General features: G+C 41.6%; 1 protein-coding gene across 1 annotated transcript in view; it reads right to left on the minus strand.

Annotated features, from left to right (window-relative positions):
• The window catches only part of PLCL2 (phospholipase C like 2), a 99,194-nt gene extending 79,531 nt beyond the window's left edge, over nucleotides 1–19,663 (minus strand). The window contains 2 exon segments of the mRNA XM_032685566.1: nucleotides 18,108–18,651; nucleotides 19,363–19,663. Of these exon segments, the coding sequence (XP_032541457.1) occupies nucleotides 18,108–18,422 (315 nt within the window). The 5' untranslated portion in view covers nucleotides 18,423–18,651; nucleotides 19,363–19,663.
• Between the last annotated feature and the right edge of the window lie 347 nt (nucleotides 19,664–20,010).

The raw sequence follows: 20,010 nt of genomic DNA on the forward strand, positions 1-20,010 counted from the left end.
TGTATTCTCATTACTTTTGATACTAAACCTTAGACACTTCTATAAATCACAGAAAAAATTTTAGAATCTTAAGTTAGAAAGAGTTGTTTTACCCACTGTTGCCAAAGCATTTCCAAATTTTTTCTCAGTGCCCCAGAAACTGCCATTTGTTTAATCTAACCAGTCACAGTTCAGATTGTTTTTTCTAGATTCTACTTAGAAACTATCTGTGGTTTCTAGTACTCTAGACAGAAAATGTGTCCAACAATCTTCTGAGGAACTATTCATTCTCCATATTTCCCTTGGGAGAAAAAGAGATTTCTCCCAAAGGTCTTGACAGAGACTGGAGTTCAAAGCCTCCAACTAGTATCAAAAGTAACAAAAGAATTCTCACTTGAAAACAAAACTACAATTCCTGGGAATCCTCCAGGCAGAAACTGTCATTATAAGCAACCAGCTTTATAGGTCATCTTCCTTAAGATTTTGGGATTTGTATTTAATTCTATGTTCTAACTTGAATCTACACTTAAAAATAAAAAATACTTTTTTAAAATAGCATGGAATAATACAAGTAGTTTTATCTTTTCTTTCTTTCAATCAGTAGTAAGTACATGGCAGCAATAAAGCTTGAATTCGAATCAGGGGCTGTGGAAGAAATCTCTTGTAGCCTCAGCTTTTAGGGATGAACACTGAGAACTGTCATTTTTACATCTGCAGAATATTCTCCAGTTCCAAATGATTCACAGTGACCTGCTAAGGACCCTTCAGATTTGACCGGATTTTATAAATTCCCATCAGTATATTACTAAACACTACAAGCAACCACAGAACAGTTTTCTGTTCATTTTCGTCTCTCATACACACCACAATTTCCCATCTCTGCTGAGCAAGGAGGAGTAATTTCAGTGCCCATGATGAGACTGCCACAGGTATCTTAACTTCAATGCAAGAACTTTGTTAAAGGATTCAAGCAGCAAGCAATTTCTGTTAACAAAAGGCCAGCTTGAACTCCTTGAAAAGAGAAAAAGGCAACAAGAATGAAGAAAATAACCTTCCTCTCTCCCACACACAGAAGTCATCAAATCATTCCAAACATTTTCAGAAATAATAAGGGGTTTTTTCTTACATGGGTAAAAGAGGTGAATGGAAGGGATGCAGAATAAATAAAAGAATATACAGCTTTTATCTCCCTAGAGAGGCTAATTCTGGGAAGAATAATTCCAAGCATATTTACCAAAACTAGAAGAAACAGAGTGAGCACATGCTGGAAGAAGGCTTCATCCAAACCATTAAAGAACAGTGTCAGTGATTTAATTCAATACTTTTTTTGACCTTTTAAATTTAATAGCTGAGAAAAGCCGTGAAGGATTCAATAGCTCACAGTTTAAGATTATGAATCCTTTGTGGAAGAATTACAGTCACACTGTATAGGGACTACACTTCAATAGTGACAGAGATAAAACAGATACGTTTAATAATGCAGAGAAACAAAACAGAAACATGAAAGCCAAACTTTAAATGAGGATGTTGATGTGACAGATATTTCAGAAACTCCAGGTAATGAAAACTACAAGTGGGAAATTACTGCCAACACACAAGTTCATGAAGTCAAAACAACCTGTGAAAGGTGGCTTACAGTTAAATCAGATAAACTAACTCTGCCAAAACATATCAGATGATCCCTATGCACTGGGATTCCAGGTGTGGCCAATCTACTTTCACAGACTGAGGAAGAAGAGGCTGAGGGACACAGCACGTTATTAACAACAGACTTCCATTTTTTCCAAGTAAACTGGATAGATATTATGTTTAAAACAAGATTCCAAGAAATCTTTTAAGCTAGACATCACACATGATTACTTTATAGGAGAACAAACATGACATCAGAATACAAATCAAAAAGTATGAATTATTTCTCACCATCTCACCCCATAAAAAAAGTTAAGGAGACATCAAATTAAACTAGCAGGTAGCAGAGTCAAAATAAAGAGGAGCCAGTATCTTTTTCTTATCAGCACCTTCAAGCTACAGAACTCTGAGCCACGGGATGTGCACAGGGTTCATAAAGAAATTGGGAAAAAATAATGGGTGCAAAACCTGTCCTTTAGATGTAGATACTAAATATGAGAACACCACCTCTGACTCAGAGAATCCTCGAGCAATAGGTCACTGAAAAATATTAGGTTAGTATTGAGGCATAATGATACATGTTAGTTCATCGTTGCATTTCTCTCTGCAAAAAGCAGGGCAGGGGGAAGGAGTGAACTTCTATTATTGAAGTAAAAGCACTTCACTGCCTGTCTCCTCCTTCCTGCACACTGAGGTTTCTGAGAAAATGGGGGCTGCTGTCCTTGCTTCCATGCGCTGCGGAGCTTGAGAGGCTGTTACAGCACCCGGGCACCTCCCTGAGGTCTCTCAAACTCCAGAGAGGCTGCACAGCTGGATGCTTGGCTTCACAAAGCTGCCTTGCTGCAGCTCCCATCCAGCCTCCCTATGCTGGCAGCCTTGGCTGCAGCCAAGAGCTCAAGGACAAAGCAGCCCAGGAGGCAAAGGCAGCAGCAATGGCTGCACTGGCCCCCAGCATGACCGTATCCCCCAGGTGACCTTGCTGTGAAGCACCTGGGTTGCCAGAGGGGATCCAATGTGGTACTTTGGTACCTTGTCCTTCCCTGTGCTAGAATCCAGACAGAGCTTGTGGATCAGGGACAGGACAGCCTGGACATCCAGCACTGCGTTGTCTTTTTCAGTTATGAGTTCATCCTTTGCAAAGCCATGCAACTCCATTTCCAGTATTTTTTGAGCAGATTTTCACCATCTAGTACTTATTTAGGGGGTACACACACAAGTTTATTCTGTCCTCTTGTTCATCCTTTGCCTTGACCTTCAGCTTTGCCTTCCTTGCATGCTTCTCAGAGCCTGCACTCAAGCACTCTTCTGCATGTCCACTGGAGATAGCATGATGGCCTAGATGCAGAAAGGCCATTCTTAACAGAAGACTTCATAAACCTTAAGAAGAGGTGTATTTAAGAATTTGTTTATTTGTGTGTTTCGCTTTAATTTATATTCCAGTTTTTAAGTCTCTAATCCACTTCAAATTATGGAGGTTGTTGCACCACCATGCTTGCCTACAGCACACGACTGAACAGAACAGCTCATGACTACCAGTTTAAGAGCTTCCAAACTCATCTTTTTTTCCAACAGGAATGCCAGCTAAATGGAAGCGAGTTTTACTGAGGAACTTACATACAGAGCCTTTGCAACAACTCACGAAGCTACTTTAGCTCATGGCAAGGATCCTACCAGCACCTTTGTGGATGGCCCCAAGAGAAGAGGAATATATAATCACAGAATGACTTAGGTTGGAAGGGGCCTTAAAGATCATCTAGTTCCAAGCCCTCCCCCACACACACCCACAGGCAGGGATGCCACACACTAGACCAGGCTTCTCAAAGCCCCATCCAGACTGGCCTTGAACACTTCAGGGACGGGGCATCGACAACTTCTGTGGGCAACGTGTTCCAGTGTCTCCCTACCCGCTGAGTCAAGAATTTCTTCCTAACATCTAATCTAAATCTCTCCTCTTTTACTTTAAAACCATTCCTCCTTGTAGCTCAAACATAGTTTTGAGATATTTTCCATTTCCTTTATCCTTGGTTGCATGAAAGTGTAAAGGAAAATTAAATTTAAAAGAACCAGAGAACAAGAGATGTGCAACTTCAATATTCTGTAACTCTCCCTCTTCCCTTTAAATATCCACTCTCCTTTAATGTTCTGACCTGCTTTGTTACGTGTAAACTGGTATCATTATGGACCAGAAGCTGGTGTGGCCCATTTCAAACCCCACAGCAACACAATATTCTCTTCCTACATACTTAATAATCTCCAAGCCACAAAACAAACCTGAAAGAGAACTACTATTTTAATTAGTTTCAAATTCAATGAAGAATACTTTAAATATCTCTGCTTTTAAGTTTATATTGACAATTTTAAATGCAAATAGAATTCTGTTTTATTCCCACATCTGGCTCTTCCAATAAATCCTACGAATCAGGAACAAATATCATGAAAAACTACAGTTCTGATTCAATGATATAGTAGAGAAAAATAAATGACTTTGTTCTTCTTATTGTTCTTAGATATCAACACAGGTCAACTACTGGAACTCACATAACAGCAAGGTCAGAGAAGAGACTCTCCCAGTCTAACACATAAAAAGAAAAAAACCCAAACAAACAAACAAAAAAGGTAATGTGGACAGATTTAAGAGTGAAGGAGTTATGTGATGCCACCTTAAAAGACAGCTTTTTGCATCATTTGCTCATGTCCTCTATTTGAAAAACTGCCACATTTATTTCCAAATTATTTGTTAGAGAAGATCTTCTTAATCGCCGTTCTGCCCTTTACATTGATTTCTGAGACCTTGTTTCTCTATGATATACAAGTGAAAAACAAATGTCTCAGCCCTAATAAATTATGCAATAACTGAAGGAAAACAAATTGTGAAAAGTTGAGAATAATAACTATCTTTAGTAAAGAATCTCAAAATGATTTGGTCAAGGAATTGGAGAAAAGATGCCCATAAACTCTGGAATTGATTTCAAGTTACAGCTTAAAAAGTCTTTTTTTCCCCCTAAATTCTTACATGTAAGCAAAATAGGGTTAGAAAATTCTAGCAGGTGTCACCTCCTCCCAATCAGTTATTGTGACCATAGAAAGAAAATGTATAATGTGAGATAATTACATTTTTCAGTAACAGTTTGGTTCAAAGTCTCTTAGAATTTTAGAACATTTCTTATTATGTTTTACAGTAAAAAAATTACATTAAAACAAAGATTTCCTGGAGGTAGAAAGAAATGGCTTTTCATTGCTCATTTAAAAACAAGTAATGACTTGGCAAACTACAAAAACAGCAGAGATGGAAACAGAGAAGTTTCAAGGGGCACAATTTTTGCCTCACAGAACTGCAGCTAATGTAATGCACAGAATGACCACAGACAGTGGATGACAATGTTTCTTAGCAGTAGTGTAATGTAAGACAGAGCTTCAAACATTTTATTTTCTCTAAAGTGTTGCCTCTCTCCCTTCCCTCAATGTAGCAGGTGCCAGAACAGCAGTCTTATTTGTCTTCCCTACTACAAGCTTACTCTCTGGGATGACCATGACTTTTATTAAAAGCAGGGTAGAAACAAAAGAAAAATACATTAGACCCAAAATTTTATTCTGTCTATACTAAAAAAGAAATCTTATAAACTTAAGAACCATCATTAAAAGAATCGTATTTCCAGAAAGAGGGTTAAGAAGCGTCACATTCATTTCACCCACTGTCATGTTGCAAGAAGATGATTTGACAAGTCACAGAAGGATTTTGCTGCTGCTCAACAACTACCTCTCACAGTAAGATCTCCCAAGACACTTTACAGCAAGAAAGCCACTGGTATTCCAGAAAGAAAAAAGAAAACACCATCACAAAATACCATTAAGTGTATCTTTCCACAATGCTATTCTGTGCTGAATCCTCTATGAGCTACCGAAGTTGTAGGTAAAGGACTCAAAAATATTTTGCCTCATTCAGTCACATTATTCTTGTCATAAAACTCATCCTGAACTACAACCAACAATCTATTATTTTTTCACCAGCTTTCAAAACCCACCCTGCTACTTAGCAACGAGGAACATATGCAACACCAACACTTAACATATCTCTTTCTTTTTTTATCATATGGAATTCTACATTTTCCAAGTAACTCCTTTAAACATTGTGACTATGATTTATATCTCAGCTGTCAGTGAAATCATCGTATTTCCCCTTCATTACCAGCCCTGAAACCTGCTAGCATTCTCAAGCCTCTGGTTTCAGAAACTGTGGACTCAGATTTAAATCCCTGCCAACTTGTTGGCCTGAAATAATACAGAACTTTTTTTATCCTTTCTAGTATAACAAATTGAGAGCTTTGACATGAGGCCTCGATCTTTTTTTTCCTGAAGTTTTGTCTGTCAACAACAGCACTGTAAGAATTTTTAACTGCATGATCAGCTGACTGGATGAATACCAATACAGTTTACATTGTCTTGAAAGGACTTCTAGAAGTTTGTTACCAAAGTCTTCTAAGCAAGTAAAAAGAGGAAGGTTTGTACAACTGCATTGTTAACGATTTGGGACACAAACATCTTGTTATTTTTGTCATTCATTGCTTACTGCAATGCAACTATTTAATAATCTCTTAATCCTCAGACAAATAATTCTCTGGGGTGAAGTATTACATATTGTTCTATTTTCAGGAAGCTAATCTGATTGCTATACTTTGTATGGGTTTCCTAAAGACTAGAAATACCTTCTTGCTCTTCTGGACTCTGACACAGGTGTCCTGAAGAGCCTCACACATTATAAAAGCAAAAGAAATCAAAGATGAAATAAAATAATCCATTAACGTGAGTGTTCTACGAGAACCTTAAAATTCAGAAATCTATGACATCCAAAATACTATCAGATTGTAATACACAACCAAGATCCTTCCTATGTAAAGCTTAATATAAAATGAAATCACTTTTATTACTGAAATATTTTTCAGCTGTATGCAATGTCCATGCCATTTTATTCTGGGCAAACAAATACTCAGCTGGAAGTTAGATGTGCCAATCAGCAATGCTTTGTGTCACCAGCACCACAAAAAGACATTATAACACATTAAAAGACTGTAACAGAACTCCCATCTCCTGCAAAGATGTTAATGGCAGCCACTTCCAACACCAAGTATCATGGCTAGCATAGCCATTCTTACACAGTTCTTCATAAAGAAGGTTTTAAATATTCAGCAAAAGGTTTTAAAAGCACTGTTCCATTGCCAGATAGTGACAGCGATACCATTTAAATCTTTGATGATGACAACACTAAAAATAAATAAATTACAGTCCAACTTAGTATCGCAATATTGCTAAACCTTCATTATGCCACAGTGAACTTACACATTTGACTGGCACACATTTGGAATAACATTTTAGTCCTGCACTGCAAAAAATTAATAAAAGTGAGGGGAAAAAAAAAAAAAAGGGCACCAGAGTGAAAAATGCAAAGAAAAACTTCAATAGGTGGAGCAACTAAATAAATCAAGATTCTTTAGCCAGAAAAAAAAATTATATAAAGCAAATGCAAAGAACACCTTTCAACTAATCTGTGCAAAGAGTGTTCTTCTAACACAAGAACCAGGGGATAACAGTGAACAAGTAAGTGGCTGCCAGGTAAAACAAGGCAACAAAAAGGACTTCTTCACAGAACTCATAGCTGAAACTGCCCTAGGATGTTACAGTGGAGAAACGCTTCCAAAAGTCAAACTGGCCTTTCATAATTAACAGGGGGAAAAAAACCCTTAAGGCTTAAACATAAAGACATCTTAGCTTCAGATCACTTAAAGATGGAAGCAGATGCCAGAAAAGGAGGCTTTTTTTATTCTTCCTGTTGGAGGCAACGTAATGAGCAAAATGGACTTTTTGGCCTGACCCTGGCAACCATTCTTAAATTCACAAGGACTGGAAGCTTTGAAGACTAGGAGAAATAGATGCATCTACCCCAAGCTGTGCAGTCAGCCTTCATCATAGATAGGTTCAAGCCCAGTCCCTGTGGGACTTAAACCCCCTGTGAAGGATGACAGCCTTACACTGGAATCTGTCATTCCCTGTTCGCCACTCCTTTTTGAGGATTCACAAGCAGACACGAACTATTGCAGTGCTGCACAGAGCACACAGAGTTCTGCTCCAGCACTTTGCTGGAAAGAGAAGGATCTTCACCAGCTGTTACAGAAGAAAAGCAGGGTATGATCAGTCTGTTACTGCTGAAGCAAAAAGGCCAAGCTGTGTGAGGGATGGGGAGAGACCAGAGATGGAGGGAACAGGCAGGTGGACACAACAGACAAGGTGACACAAACCTGAACCAAGCTGAGTAGGATAGTGAAAAACTTATGAATTCTTCCACAGCATACTACTTCTAAATCTACAAAATACAAAAAGATAAGACTCACAGCAAGAAGCACTCAATGCCTTCGCACTCAATGCCTGATTCCAGATCAGGCCAGCCACTCGCTGAAGAAGGACCAAGCATGAGGCACAAGGTACATGCTATTTAAGATGATGAACAAATAAAGCTGAAAAATGTCAGCCTCAAACAATGCTTGTGAAACTCATCACTGCAACTACTACAACTGGGAAGAACAAAGAGAAATTAAAGGAGAGTTGGGTTCAATAAATGAAGTACATCCAATAAGCTATATAATGCTCTTGAGGGCTCTTCAAAAGAAAGAAAAACATAAAATTACACGGACTCAAACTACTTATGTCTGCTCTAGCTTTCTCCACTATGTGGTAGTAACGTGCCATGACTAAACAGAGTACTATTTCACATAAATATTAGTCTTGAACTCTAGGACTTACACTGGAAATGCTTTTTGCAACAAACTGCTATCAACGTATCTAAAAAAAAAAATTATTTAGTGACCATTCTCTGAAAACAACAAAGTACGTTTCAGTTAATTCAAGCTATTTCCTGAAGCAGTTTATTTCCAACTAATACTTTCTTCCCACCTTATATAGCAAAAATGTAGGTATTTGTAAGCAAGTGAATAGTGCAATGAATGTAAGTATTATTTCGGCAACTCAGACTTTTCCTACAATATGTACATGAAAGATATTCATTCTGCTTCTAATTTACTAAAGGAAAAAGAATGGTAGAGTTTAAAAAGTTGCTCTCTTGCCTTTTCCTGTACCATTTACAGGAGTCAGCTAAAATCAATAAACAACTGCCTATCCTAAAAACACCAACAACAGGAAAAAAAATCTAAACAAAAGTTTGACAGCAAGCTGAATTCCTGTCCTTTTAGGTCCATGTTACATTATGATAATACAAAGAATTAAACAATTAAATTAGTTTATATATTTTAAATAAGCAGCCATCTACACTTTATTTAAGGACTGTAGTTTAGAGTAAACAGTTGACAGACAATGTCAAACACTTTTGTCACCATGGACAAGGTAATGAAATATATAAAGCATCCAGGATTTTCTATCACAAGAGATGCTTAACAAAACCCATGCAGACTGTTCTGCTGCTGCAGAATTTCACAGTCATTCTTCCTCTCCTATCCTACACTAAAAAGGGCAGTAAAGGATGGGGATATGTTCACATACATGGATGTTAACACATCAAAGCACAAAAAGGCTCTGCTTTTTTTTAGTGAAAACAAAATAATAATGCTGGTAAGAAAGGAAAAAAGAGATAAGAAAATAGGGGGGAAAAAAAGTTAGAATCACAGAAGCTTAACCATAAAGAGATCTTGAAAATTCTGTGGAAGTGTTTTCTACCAAAAAAGCAGCAGTTCTTTTTCTTCTGCAATACTGATTATCTCATAATTGAGAGAAAATATCAAATCATTTTCACCAATTTTAGCAAAGGTATTAGGGCAGTCATGACACTAATACACATAATATCAATTATCTGCTATATATTTGTAAGGTACCCATTTCTTAAACCAAAATAAAGCACACAAATAAGTTTCTTTTATTATAGTAAATATTTTGTACAGTGAATGTTGAAGTCCGCCTCAAGATCTTGTTATATTTTAGTTTTCATTTTATAAAGCTGTCAGCTGCCATTCTGAAAAAGGGTTGGTTTGTTTGTTTGTTTGAAGACACATCCTGTCTGCCTGCACTTATTTCCAGAACATGAATGTTTGGGATCTGAAAAGATCCCTGAACATGGTATACAAGCTGAAGTGCTCAGGGATATTTTATTAGTTATTCCAAGGGGTCAAATGACATTAAAAGGAATCCCAGGAGAGGCAGAAATGAATCACGGATATTTTACTTTCCCAAGGCTGCACCAGTTAACACTGTGAGCCTCGATACTGCTGATTTCCAGTCACATGCCATATTGCATTCTTCACTGCCTTGAACACTGGTGTTCTGCGAGGTCAGTGCCTAGGAGGGAACAGGTGAGTGAACTCAGGGATGTTCCTATTCAGAAGTAAGGGACAGATGAGCCTATATAGACATCTTTAGAAATTAAACTAGTTGTATACATATTAAGAGATGTACTTCAGTCAAGAGGATAGGTAACATATTCTTCCAAAGGATTGCTTCATGCATAATCTCCTAAAACAGGGAGAATTAAGTACAACAATGGCACTACCCCATGTCTAAATGGCATGCCAGATGTGAAAATCAACTGTAAACCAGTAACAATAGTCTTTATAAACCCAGCTGCAAAACAGGGAAAGAGGTCACTTACTGCTTACTCTCCTTAAAGACAAACAAACCATCCCCTTTGAAAGGACCCTTTTTACGCCAATGCTGCAATCCAGTGATAATATTATAAAATTGTATTTACAATTATTTTAAAATAGTTAGAAGAAACAATATTTTCTCATAAATTATATTTCTGAACTCGATTCTGCAACATCATATTGCCCAATTTACAGGTGGTAAAGATTATAAATAATTGATTTTTATTTTAACTATGGAGTATAGAATTTGATCTTGTATTTAAAATCCATAGTCTACAATCACTTAACAAAAAAAGAAAAAATGCATGTATCACGACAATGGAAATGAGAGCATAGTTAAAACCGCATGTTTACCTGAAGGTGGAAGAGCTGACGGCATGTTAGAAAGTAAGTTAAAATAAGAAAGAACCTGACAAATTGAAGATATAATCTGAAATAATTAGAATGCTGTTAATAGGACAAGTACAAGCTTTTAAACTCTGTGCAGATGATTGCTTTTGCCCATTGCAAAGAGGAACAATCAGCCAGGTGCATAGAAGGATCACAAACAAAAGGTGATTAAAAGACAAAGAGCATCATACTAAAATATATTAACAGTTGATCCTGGAGCAGAGCAGCGGAGCAGAGTAGACTGACCTCTTGAGGTCTCTTCCAGCCCTATTTCTTAATATTCTTCAATGCATATATGTTGCTGACTTTTCTCATATTTTCCTCTTGTCTGTGCATATTAAACATAAATTACTATACACCTTTCCTCCCCCAAAATCTACCTGCTAGTCTGTTTATATTTAGATTTCTGAATTTTGAGCACAATCCCACATTGGTATGCAAAGACAAATAATTTAGAATCCATGTACTAGTATTATAATATGTATTTCAACTTAATTTGGCCCTTAAAGATTGACAACTGGCAAATTTTATTTAAGGGTTTTTCCTAATAGAGTCAATGCAACCAATACAAAAGTTGATGGCAATATCACCCATGGACCAGCAAAGGCTGGGAAACTACACAATTAACTTGTCCTGTCAGTCTATGTTTAAATCTCTTTTAATTTTCCATGAATGCAATCAAATCATGGGAGCAATGTATTATTTGTGAGCCATGAACAGGAGACCACTGCTCTAATTCCTAGTTTAAAAATACGGTAATCTAATAGTCGTATCTTTGATCTGATAACAGACATAAGTAAAAAACTCATCAAGTATTCATAATGACCTTAAATGCCATTAAATAATTTTTCACCACGGAACAGACTGAACATGTTTTGTGGATAGTCTAAGGTTTTGTGGGAGCAGGGGGTGAAGGAGTTGCTATAATTCACACTAGCCAAGCTTCTACTCAGTCAACAGAAATAGACAGATAAGCTCTTCCAGAAGAGAAGTCAGAAAAGCTAAATTCATCCAAATTAAGCTCCTGCTCCAAGTCAGCTTTTGGAAAAAATACTTTATCTTCGTGGGCTATAGTACATAAGCTAACTAAATTACACACTGAACTTGCATAAAGCGAGTATCCACATGTATACGATTTCTACAAACACCTTTTTATTTTTTTTGTGTTACATATATTCAAATGAAACTCTGATTACTGCAGTCCGCATGAACTGCTAATGCAAATAAAAATATATACCAAATGCAATGCACAACATACCCACTCAGTGGCCATCACACATCTCAGTTCAGTGTCTCTGTTAACAAGTAGTAAACTGCCTGATACCTCTGTGTAATGTATATACATGATACTCTATGCAAATACCTAAGGTTTACAGCTTTTGTATCACAGAAGATATAATTTAGGATTGTTTTGGTGTTAAGTATTCTTTTAAAATATAGATTATATTTTTAAAAATTAGGAAGCCAGTACACAATCAGTAGGTAGAGGACAAAGGAGAATGACTACAAATGCAGATAGGTGCTGGTCATCTTCTACAGTGTAGCTAAGAGTCCAACAAATCACAGAGACAGCATCCTCTAAAAGAAACCTCCAGGATTCATGGAGCTGCAGTCAGCTATTCAGGTCTCTCATACTATCTGACAAACCACAGAGATGAGACAGATCTACAACAAATCAACAAGAGAAAACTAAGAAACAGACAAAAACACATCCAGAAAAACCTGCTTTGGCTGTCTGGTTGAATAGCTGTCCAAGGTCAGATGTAGGGACAGCTCAACTATCACAATCTCCTTTCCTAAATATATGCTTTTTTTTTTGTGCTATCAATTTTGGTGTCAATTAGCACATGTGCTCTGGGCAAAATACCTTTCACTGTTGGCACATTCACAAGCACAGATCTTGTTAACTAGGAATTCAGATGAGAATGTAGCATTCTGTTTCCAAGGGGAAAGAGCATGAGGAAACAAAATGCGTGTTAGTTCTCTCCTTTTTTCTTCTCTATGGCTGTTTTCTTTGAACTTAAAGAGCCTTAGCACCTTTGGGAGTATGACTGCTCAATCAAGCTTACTTGCAAATGTGTGACAAAGTATAGAGTTACTTGGGTTTAAATGCATGCACATACAAATACATTAAAAAAATCTCCCCGCAGTAATATTTGCAATATGAAAGATGACTGAAAATCAGGTAATTTCATATACTTTAAACTTCCAAAGCCAAATATGTATGATCTATTCCTGGGCCTCCAAAAAGACTTGCAGACATGTCATTGTGGCTAAGGTAATTTAGGACTGCAGAGAACCTAAATCTACTGAAAATGCTACTTTAGAGTTTGCCATGAACACAAAAGGCTTTCTGTTAAAGCCTTTAAAACAATCATAGCGGTAGAAAACACTGACTAACATTCTCCATATTTCACATTTTGTACACCTGATACAAACAGGTATACAGTATGAACTAAAGATCACAGAAGATTGAACAAGATAGTAACAGACTGGCATTACAAGAAAAAAAAAGATCTTGATGTATATGCTGTATGTGATAGAAAGACACAGACATAAGCACGTTTAGTTTTAAAAGCAAAGCTCTGCTGCAAATTAAACCCTTGAAGATCTGCTAAATTTGGCTGCTCTCTTCTCACAGACTTTGAAACTTAGGAGTTGACAATGTTCAGCAAGTGCATGACTTTCCAAAATGAAAGCTTGACTTTATACCCAGAATAAAAAAGAGAGATACAAATTCGTTTAAGTTATCAGTCAAGAAATTTATTGGTACTGAGATCAGCATTGGTATATGAAAACAAACACCCCGGACTTTGCTTCCACACACATGTTGATAAAAACATTCCTGCTCACAGAATGCCAAAGCCACCTTTCTCCACATATTTCTCTGTGTTGTCTTCCTAAATAACTGCAGTCTCTCCTAAGTGTCTCTCTTCTCATCTTATTACTGCAACTTGTCTCCTAATAAAGACATATCTGTCCTCCTGGATCTCCTCTCTGTCTAGGGTTATAGCTTTGAGAAACCATGAGATTCTGTAAGCATTTACTGGACACCCCTGGAAGCAAGCAGCTCTGAGGAAACATACCCATACACCACAAGTCATTTGCTGCCTTAAAGATTCTCAAATGCCTACCACCTCAAAGTCTCTTTAAGGGAGGCATGGAGGAACCTCACACAAAAATAAAGCAAGCTCACTGCCAACTGTCAGAACAGCTAAGAAAAGTTCACAAGATGCTTAAATCCACTTTGAACTGCAAGATGTAAACAAATTTTACAGAGTATTATAGGAAATGTTGTAGGAAATTGCATAATAGGAATCCATAGCTAGTTGCACCAAGGAAAACACTATGGAAAAACAAAACACTGACCACAAAACCCACTACATTCAAATAAGTGGCACATAAATTAGTTCACAAACCAGAAAGCTGAGAGCCTAACTCCCATGAACGCACAACATATCATCACTACCACCTCCTGAAAAATCAGAATCTCATAAATACAGAGAGTAAAAAATAGAAAGGGAAAAAGTATAAACACAGATATGTAGGTCCTAGCCCTCAAATTTGGTTCAAAGGCAAGCAATGAAATAGGCTATTCCATAAAAATTACTAGAAATGAAGAGTACAATCTTTAATCCTTTCAGCCTAAACACAGTTTACATATTAGTGAAAGGCCAAGGAAACTACTATGTATGAAGATTGTATTAGTTTTTTCCAGTAATAGTAATCCTACCACCTCTCATCATCCTAGGTGACACTTCAAACTCATATATCATCTTGTACCAAACAAGAAAAAGACAAATTGATGAAGGCACACAAAATTAATAAAAATAGACAGAAAAAAAAATATAGAGCTACCAGAAAAAGAGACAGAACAGAGACTGCAAGTAAGAACGGAAAGGGAAAAAAGGCAGCAACTGCTTTTCTCAGAGTTATGAAAATAGACAACCAATGGAAGCACAGACTGAAACCAAAATAAAATACATATCTCTGCTCCTGATTTTCATGCACAAACATGTGGTTCTATAAGAATTTAATCTGAACTGGAACTTTATTCAAATGTCAATTTTTTTGTTTGAGACTCAAAAGCCTACACAGTAATCGGCAGACACAACATTTAAAGTATTAGATTTTCCATAAAGGTGCATTTTACGGATCAACTAACAATGTCATGTTTTGCATGAATGATGAAATCTACACCTGCATGGAACAGACCTGTTTCCTGAGCTTACTCCGTATATTCTTTAAGAGCAGTTTTAAATTCCTGATATAAATTATTAAAACATTTTTCAAAAATATATATATTTTACTTTTTCCTCTCTGTTTACAGACTGTAAGAGCAGGCAAGAAGCATCTTAAGGTTTACTACCTGTGCCAGATGTTCCAAAAGGTTTCATAAAGAAAACCAGACATCAGCACAACCGGATTCAAACCACCTGTGAACTGCTGAACTAAGCAGGTAGAATAATATTCAGAATATATGAAGACAAGTGATTTTTCCCAGAAGTATTAACAGTCATATCTGAAATAAATATGGACTGCACAACTTTAAACGTAATGTTGTCACATTTTTCCACTCGTGATAATTATTCAAATGATAACACAAAGTTTTAGTAATCGGTTCTTGGCTGCTAAACAGATTACTGTTCACATCTGCGAAATGGTATTCGTTGGTAATAACAGCAAAAAGTTGAACAATTTTTTATTCCAAAGCGCTACCGTTTCTGTAGAAACTAAGAACCTTGATTCGGGTATCCATGAAATGCAATTCAAAACCTATTTCCTTATCTCATGCTTCTAGATTTTAGTATATCATGAATCCCTAGGCTCTGCAACCTTGCCTGGTCCCCAGAGAGGCAGAAGGTTGCTGTATAATTAAATCACACACTACAAAGCAGTACAGTGGCATGATATACACTGCAAACAACACTACTGCCTTTCTTGGGCTACCACAGAGGAAACAAAGCAGTGTTAATAAGTATCGGACCTATAAAAAAAATCACCGGCAAATCCAGCAAATATTAAGTCATTCCAAAACCAAGCTCGGCTGCCCCTTGTCCATTGTTGTAATTTCTTTAACACACACACATACACACCACACGTACACGCCCAGCATCACTGCTCAAACAGGAAGGGTGGGTGCAGGCTGTCAACTGTGTTCCACTGCTCACTGCCCTTGCCTCCCCTTCGTTTTTATAGCAAGGTTCAGGAGACGGTAACACAACTTTCAATACACTACTAGTCTTGAAATCCCACACGCTTTTCTATCATCCAATCATCAGAACAACAGAGGTAACAGGTAAAACACAGACTGTGTGAAATTTCTGTTCTAACTGTGGTGAAGAGACAAGGGGTGGACTGTGTGTGCAAACTGTCCCCTTTTGTTTGGTGTTGTGACGGTGTTGTTTTGATTTTGGTGTGGGGAATTCTTTTTTTGGTGATGTGACTGAAGTTTGTGAAGACTGTGTGATGAATATGGATTTTAATGATAATCCTTAAATACGTAATTCACAGAGGCAAGAGGTGGAATGTCTTAGGTTTCCGTGACAAGATTTTGGTAGCAGGGAGGCTACATGGGGGGCTTCTGTGAGAAGCTGCTAGTCTTCCCCTGTGACAGACAAAGCCAATGCCAGTCAGCTCCAGGCTGACCAAGGCTGGCCCCACTAGTGACCGTGGTAGTGTCCTGAGATAAGAGATTTAGGAAGGGGGAGAGGAAGCAATAGCAGTCAGAGAGAGAAGGGACAATATACAAGAGAAACAACTCTGCAGACACCAAGGTCAGTGAAGAAGGAGCAGGAGAAGGTGCTCCAGGTGCCAGAGCAGCGATTCCCCTGCAGCCCATGGTAAAGACAACAGTGAAACAGGCAGCCTGCAGCCCATGGAGATTCACAGTGGAGCAAATATCCACCTGCAGCCCATGGAGGACCTCATGACAGAGTAGGCAGATGCCTGAAGAAGGCTGTGACCCTGTGGGAATCCCACACTGGAGCAGGTGCCTGGCAGGACCTGTGGACCCATGGAAAATGAGGAGCCCACACCAGACGAGGCGTGCTGGCAAGACTTGTGACCCTGTGGGAGAACCACACAGGAGCAGTTCATGAAGAGCTGCACCCTGTGGGAAAAACTCACGCTGGAGAAATTCGTGGAGGACTGCCTCCCATGGGAGGAACCCCACGATGCAGCAGGGGAAGAGTGTGAGGAGTCCTCCCCCCGAGGAGGAAGGAGAAGCTGAAACAACTGACCGCAACCCCCATCGCCTGTCCCCCTGCACTGCTGGAGAGTGGCAGGGTGAAAGGGGGGTGTTTTTAAAATTTGGGTTTATTTCTCGTCCTACTCTGATTTGATTGGTAATACGTTAGTTGCCCCACGTCAAGTATATTGCTGAGGGATCTCTACTAGTCCTTATCTCAACCCACAAGCCTTTCATTCTATCTTTTCTCCATCTTCTCTCCCCTGTCCAGCTGAGGGGGGAGTGATAGAGCGGCTTTGGTGGGTGTCTGGCACCCAGCCAAGGTCAGCCCACCACAGTTGATTTTGGAAGTATATAAATATCTAAGAAAACATCTAACTTAATGTACATCTAGGTGATCTTGGTTAAACTCGGATCTTAAGTACTTGAAATTGTGCTTCATTTTACAGCTAGTACAGCTATTATACCAATGGAGGAATTTCTCTATGTTCTCTCAACCTTTTTACTGGAGTTGGGAAAGGCAACCCAGAACATCTTTCAGGAACCGCAGATGCAAGAAAAGAGAACAACTTCACTTGTAAAAATAACTGTATTAAAAAAACCCAACCCCACTCCTTCTTTGCCTAAGCTACATTCTACCATTGATGCTCCCCCTACTTTTCAAACTGAAACACTAGCGTTCAGAATATGGAGAGCTAAGTATAAATAAAGATGTTTCTACAGCTGAAGTACAACACACCCTACTGCTAAACGAGCTGTCACTTTTAACAAGAAGAATGTTCCCTATTCTACCTTCTCCCACCCCCAGCCCAATGAGATCCTGAATCTCTCATCACCTGCTGTGTGCCTGTCACACACACAAGCCAATGGTGCCACAAAATTGCTCTGCACAGGTGCATCCCAAATAACAAGCATACTGTGCAATTCACATCTTTCCCTGCCAGGCTGGTGCCCATGTTGTCTGGTCACAATCCAGCTAGTTTCTCTCGCCTTTTCTAAGAGGAGTTAGAGCCTTCTGCTTTAATAAATCTCAAAGCACCATGTCCTCCACCCCAGGCATGGATGTACACAAAGCCATCCTCTCACTGTTGTCCACTTCTGACAAAGGAAAAATCAAGTCTCCTCACCACAGGGGGAGAGGAAAAGAAGAGAAAGAAAAAAGCCGCCTGTCCTTTCATCTAGAGCCAAGGCTCTGTGAGCTAAATCTATCGCCTGCATCTCCCTGCCCCTGTCACAGAGAAAGACCCAAGACCCCGATGCGGAGAAGCAAGAGCTCTTACCTTAATTATGCTGCTCCTCCGGGGGATGCCGGGTTTGCCTTCTCGTTGTTGAGTGGTGGAAAATCCTTTCTCTTTGCTGCTGCTCTCCGGGCTTGCAGGAGGAGCTGATCCCGGCTCCTCGCCGGCTCCCGGCTGTGCACAGTCCCCGTTGGAGACCCGGCTGCCCGCACTGTCAAAGCGGGATCTCCCACCGCCGCCGCCGCCTCCTCCTCCTTCCCCATCTCCCGCCTTGAAGGCCACCTTCCCTTGAAGCGGCCCCGGGGAGGAGGGCAGCCCCCCGCCGCCGGTGCCGCCACCGCTGCCAAACTCCGCCATCAGCCTCCCTGGCTACGGCAGAAGCACCGCCGCTGCCCCCCTCCCCTCCTCCCGCGGCTCCTCGGCGGTGGCTCTCCTTCCGCTTTCTCTCTATTTACGATCGGGGGATTTTGAGCCAAAGTCTCTCCCCTCCGCGCATTTGGCAGCCGAGGCCGCGTAGCTCCAGGAGGGGAGGGGGGACGGACGAAATGTGTCGGTGGCGGCTCGGCGAGCACCAGTCCCGCAGCACCTGGGGAGGGAAGAGGAGACGAAACGTGACAGGCTGCCCTCGCACGAGGCGGGCGAGCGTCGCACCGCGGCGCGCTGCCCTGTGCGCACACGCGAGCGCGCGTGGGAGGAGAGGGGCTGCGCGGGGTCCCCGCCGGGCGCCCCGCGGGGCAAAGGCGCGACCCGCCGCGGGGGCACCGAGCGGGCAGCGAGCGCAGCCCCGCCGCGGGGAGAGGGGCCGGCCCGCCCCGGCCCCCGCGGGGCGGGGGAGGCTGGAGGGGACCGGAGGAACTACGCCGTTGGGGCTGCTCAGCCGCGGAAAGCGAGAGGCGTTGATGGCGGTATTTTCTCACCCTGACACAGCGACACCCACAATCCCTGAAGCGGGAGCGAAAAGAGAACTTGCAGAACAACACGCCCCAAACCCTCCGGCCCCGGCCCGGGGGGAAGCCCGTCCCACCCACGGCGGGGACGATCCGTCGCAGCCCCTCTTCGACCCCGGGCGACGGTAAGAAGCGGCGGAAGGCGAGCAGCGCCGCCGCGGCCCCGCGGGGCAGCCCCCAGTCGCCCTCAGCAACTTTTGTCCCCTCCCTCCCGCTGCCCGCCGACATCCAGCCACCCCACAGCGGCGACAGCCGGCCGGGGCAGAGACACCTCCGGACCCCGCACCGCTACTCGCGGTGCCCCCGCACCGCACCGCCCCCCTCCCGCACGCTGCGGCCCCGCTACCCACCTCGGCGGCGAGGGGAGCCCCCGGCTGCCGCCGCTGCAGTAGCCGCTTTTCCCCCTCTCCCCTCCTCCCCGCTATGGTCGCCGCCTCTGCCCGGAGCCGGATACAGAGAGAAACTGATTCATGTGGCTGCTTCCCTCGCTCTCTGCTTCTGCTGCTGCTGCCGCCGCCGCCGCCTTCCCCGGCCCAATGCTCGGCAACAGCGGGAAAACGCCGGCAGAGCCCAGGGGAGAAGCAGTCCCGACCGCCCCCGCGAGGAAACTCTCCGGGGAAGGCAGAGCGAGCGATCGAGGCTCGCCCCCCTCCCCGGCGCCGCCAGTCACAGGGGCCGGCCCCGCGCGGATTGGGCGGCCCCGCCGCCAGCACCCCCCTGCGGCAGCTCGGGGGCGCTCCGCCGGAGGGCAGGACCCGCGCCCGCCCCTTCCCGCGCCCCGCGCTCACCGCTGGATTCCTCTGCACGCTCCCGTCCCGCGCCTGTTGCCCGGGCTCCGGGCTGACACAAAAGAGCCCGCTCTCCGGCTGCCCGCGCCCGGCGCATCCTCCACTCCCTGCTCCTCTCCGGCCCGGGCGAAGACTCCTTCCATCCCTCTTGTCGCGGCCTCGCGCCCTTCACCCGCCCTGCCCACCCGAGGGGCCGCGGCCGCCGGGGAG

Source organism: Chiroxiphia lanceolata, chromosome 1 (assembly GCF_009829145.1).
Source record: "Chiroxiphia lanceolata isolate bChiLan1 chromosome 1, bChiLan1.pri, whole genome shotgun sequence".
Taxonomy (NCBI): Eukaryota; Metazoa; Chordata; class Aves; order Passeriformes; family Pipridae; genus Chiroxiphia; species Chiroxiphia lanceolata.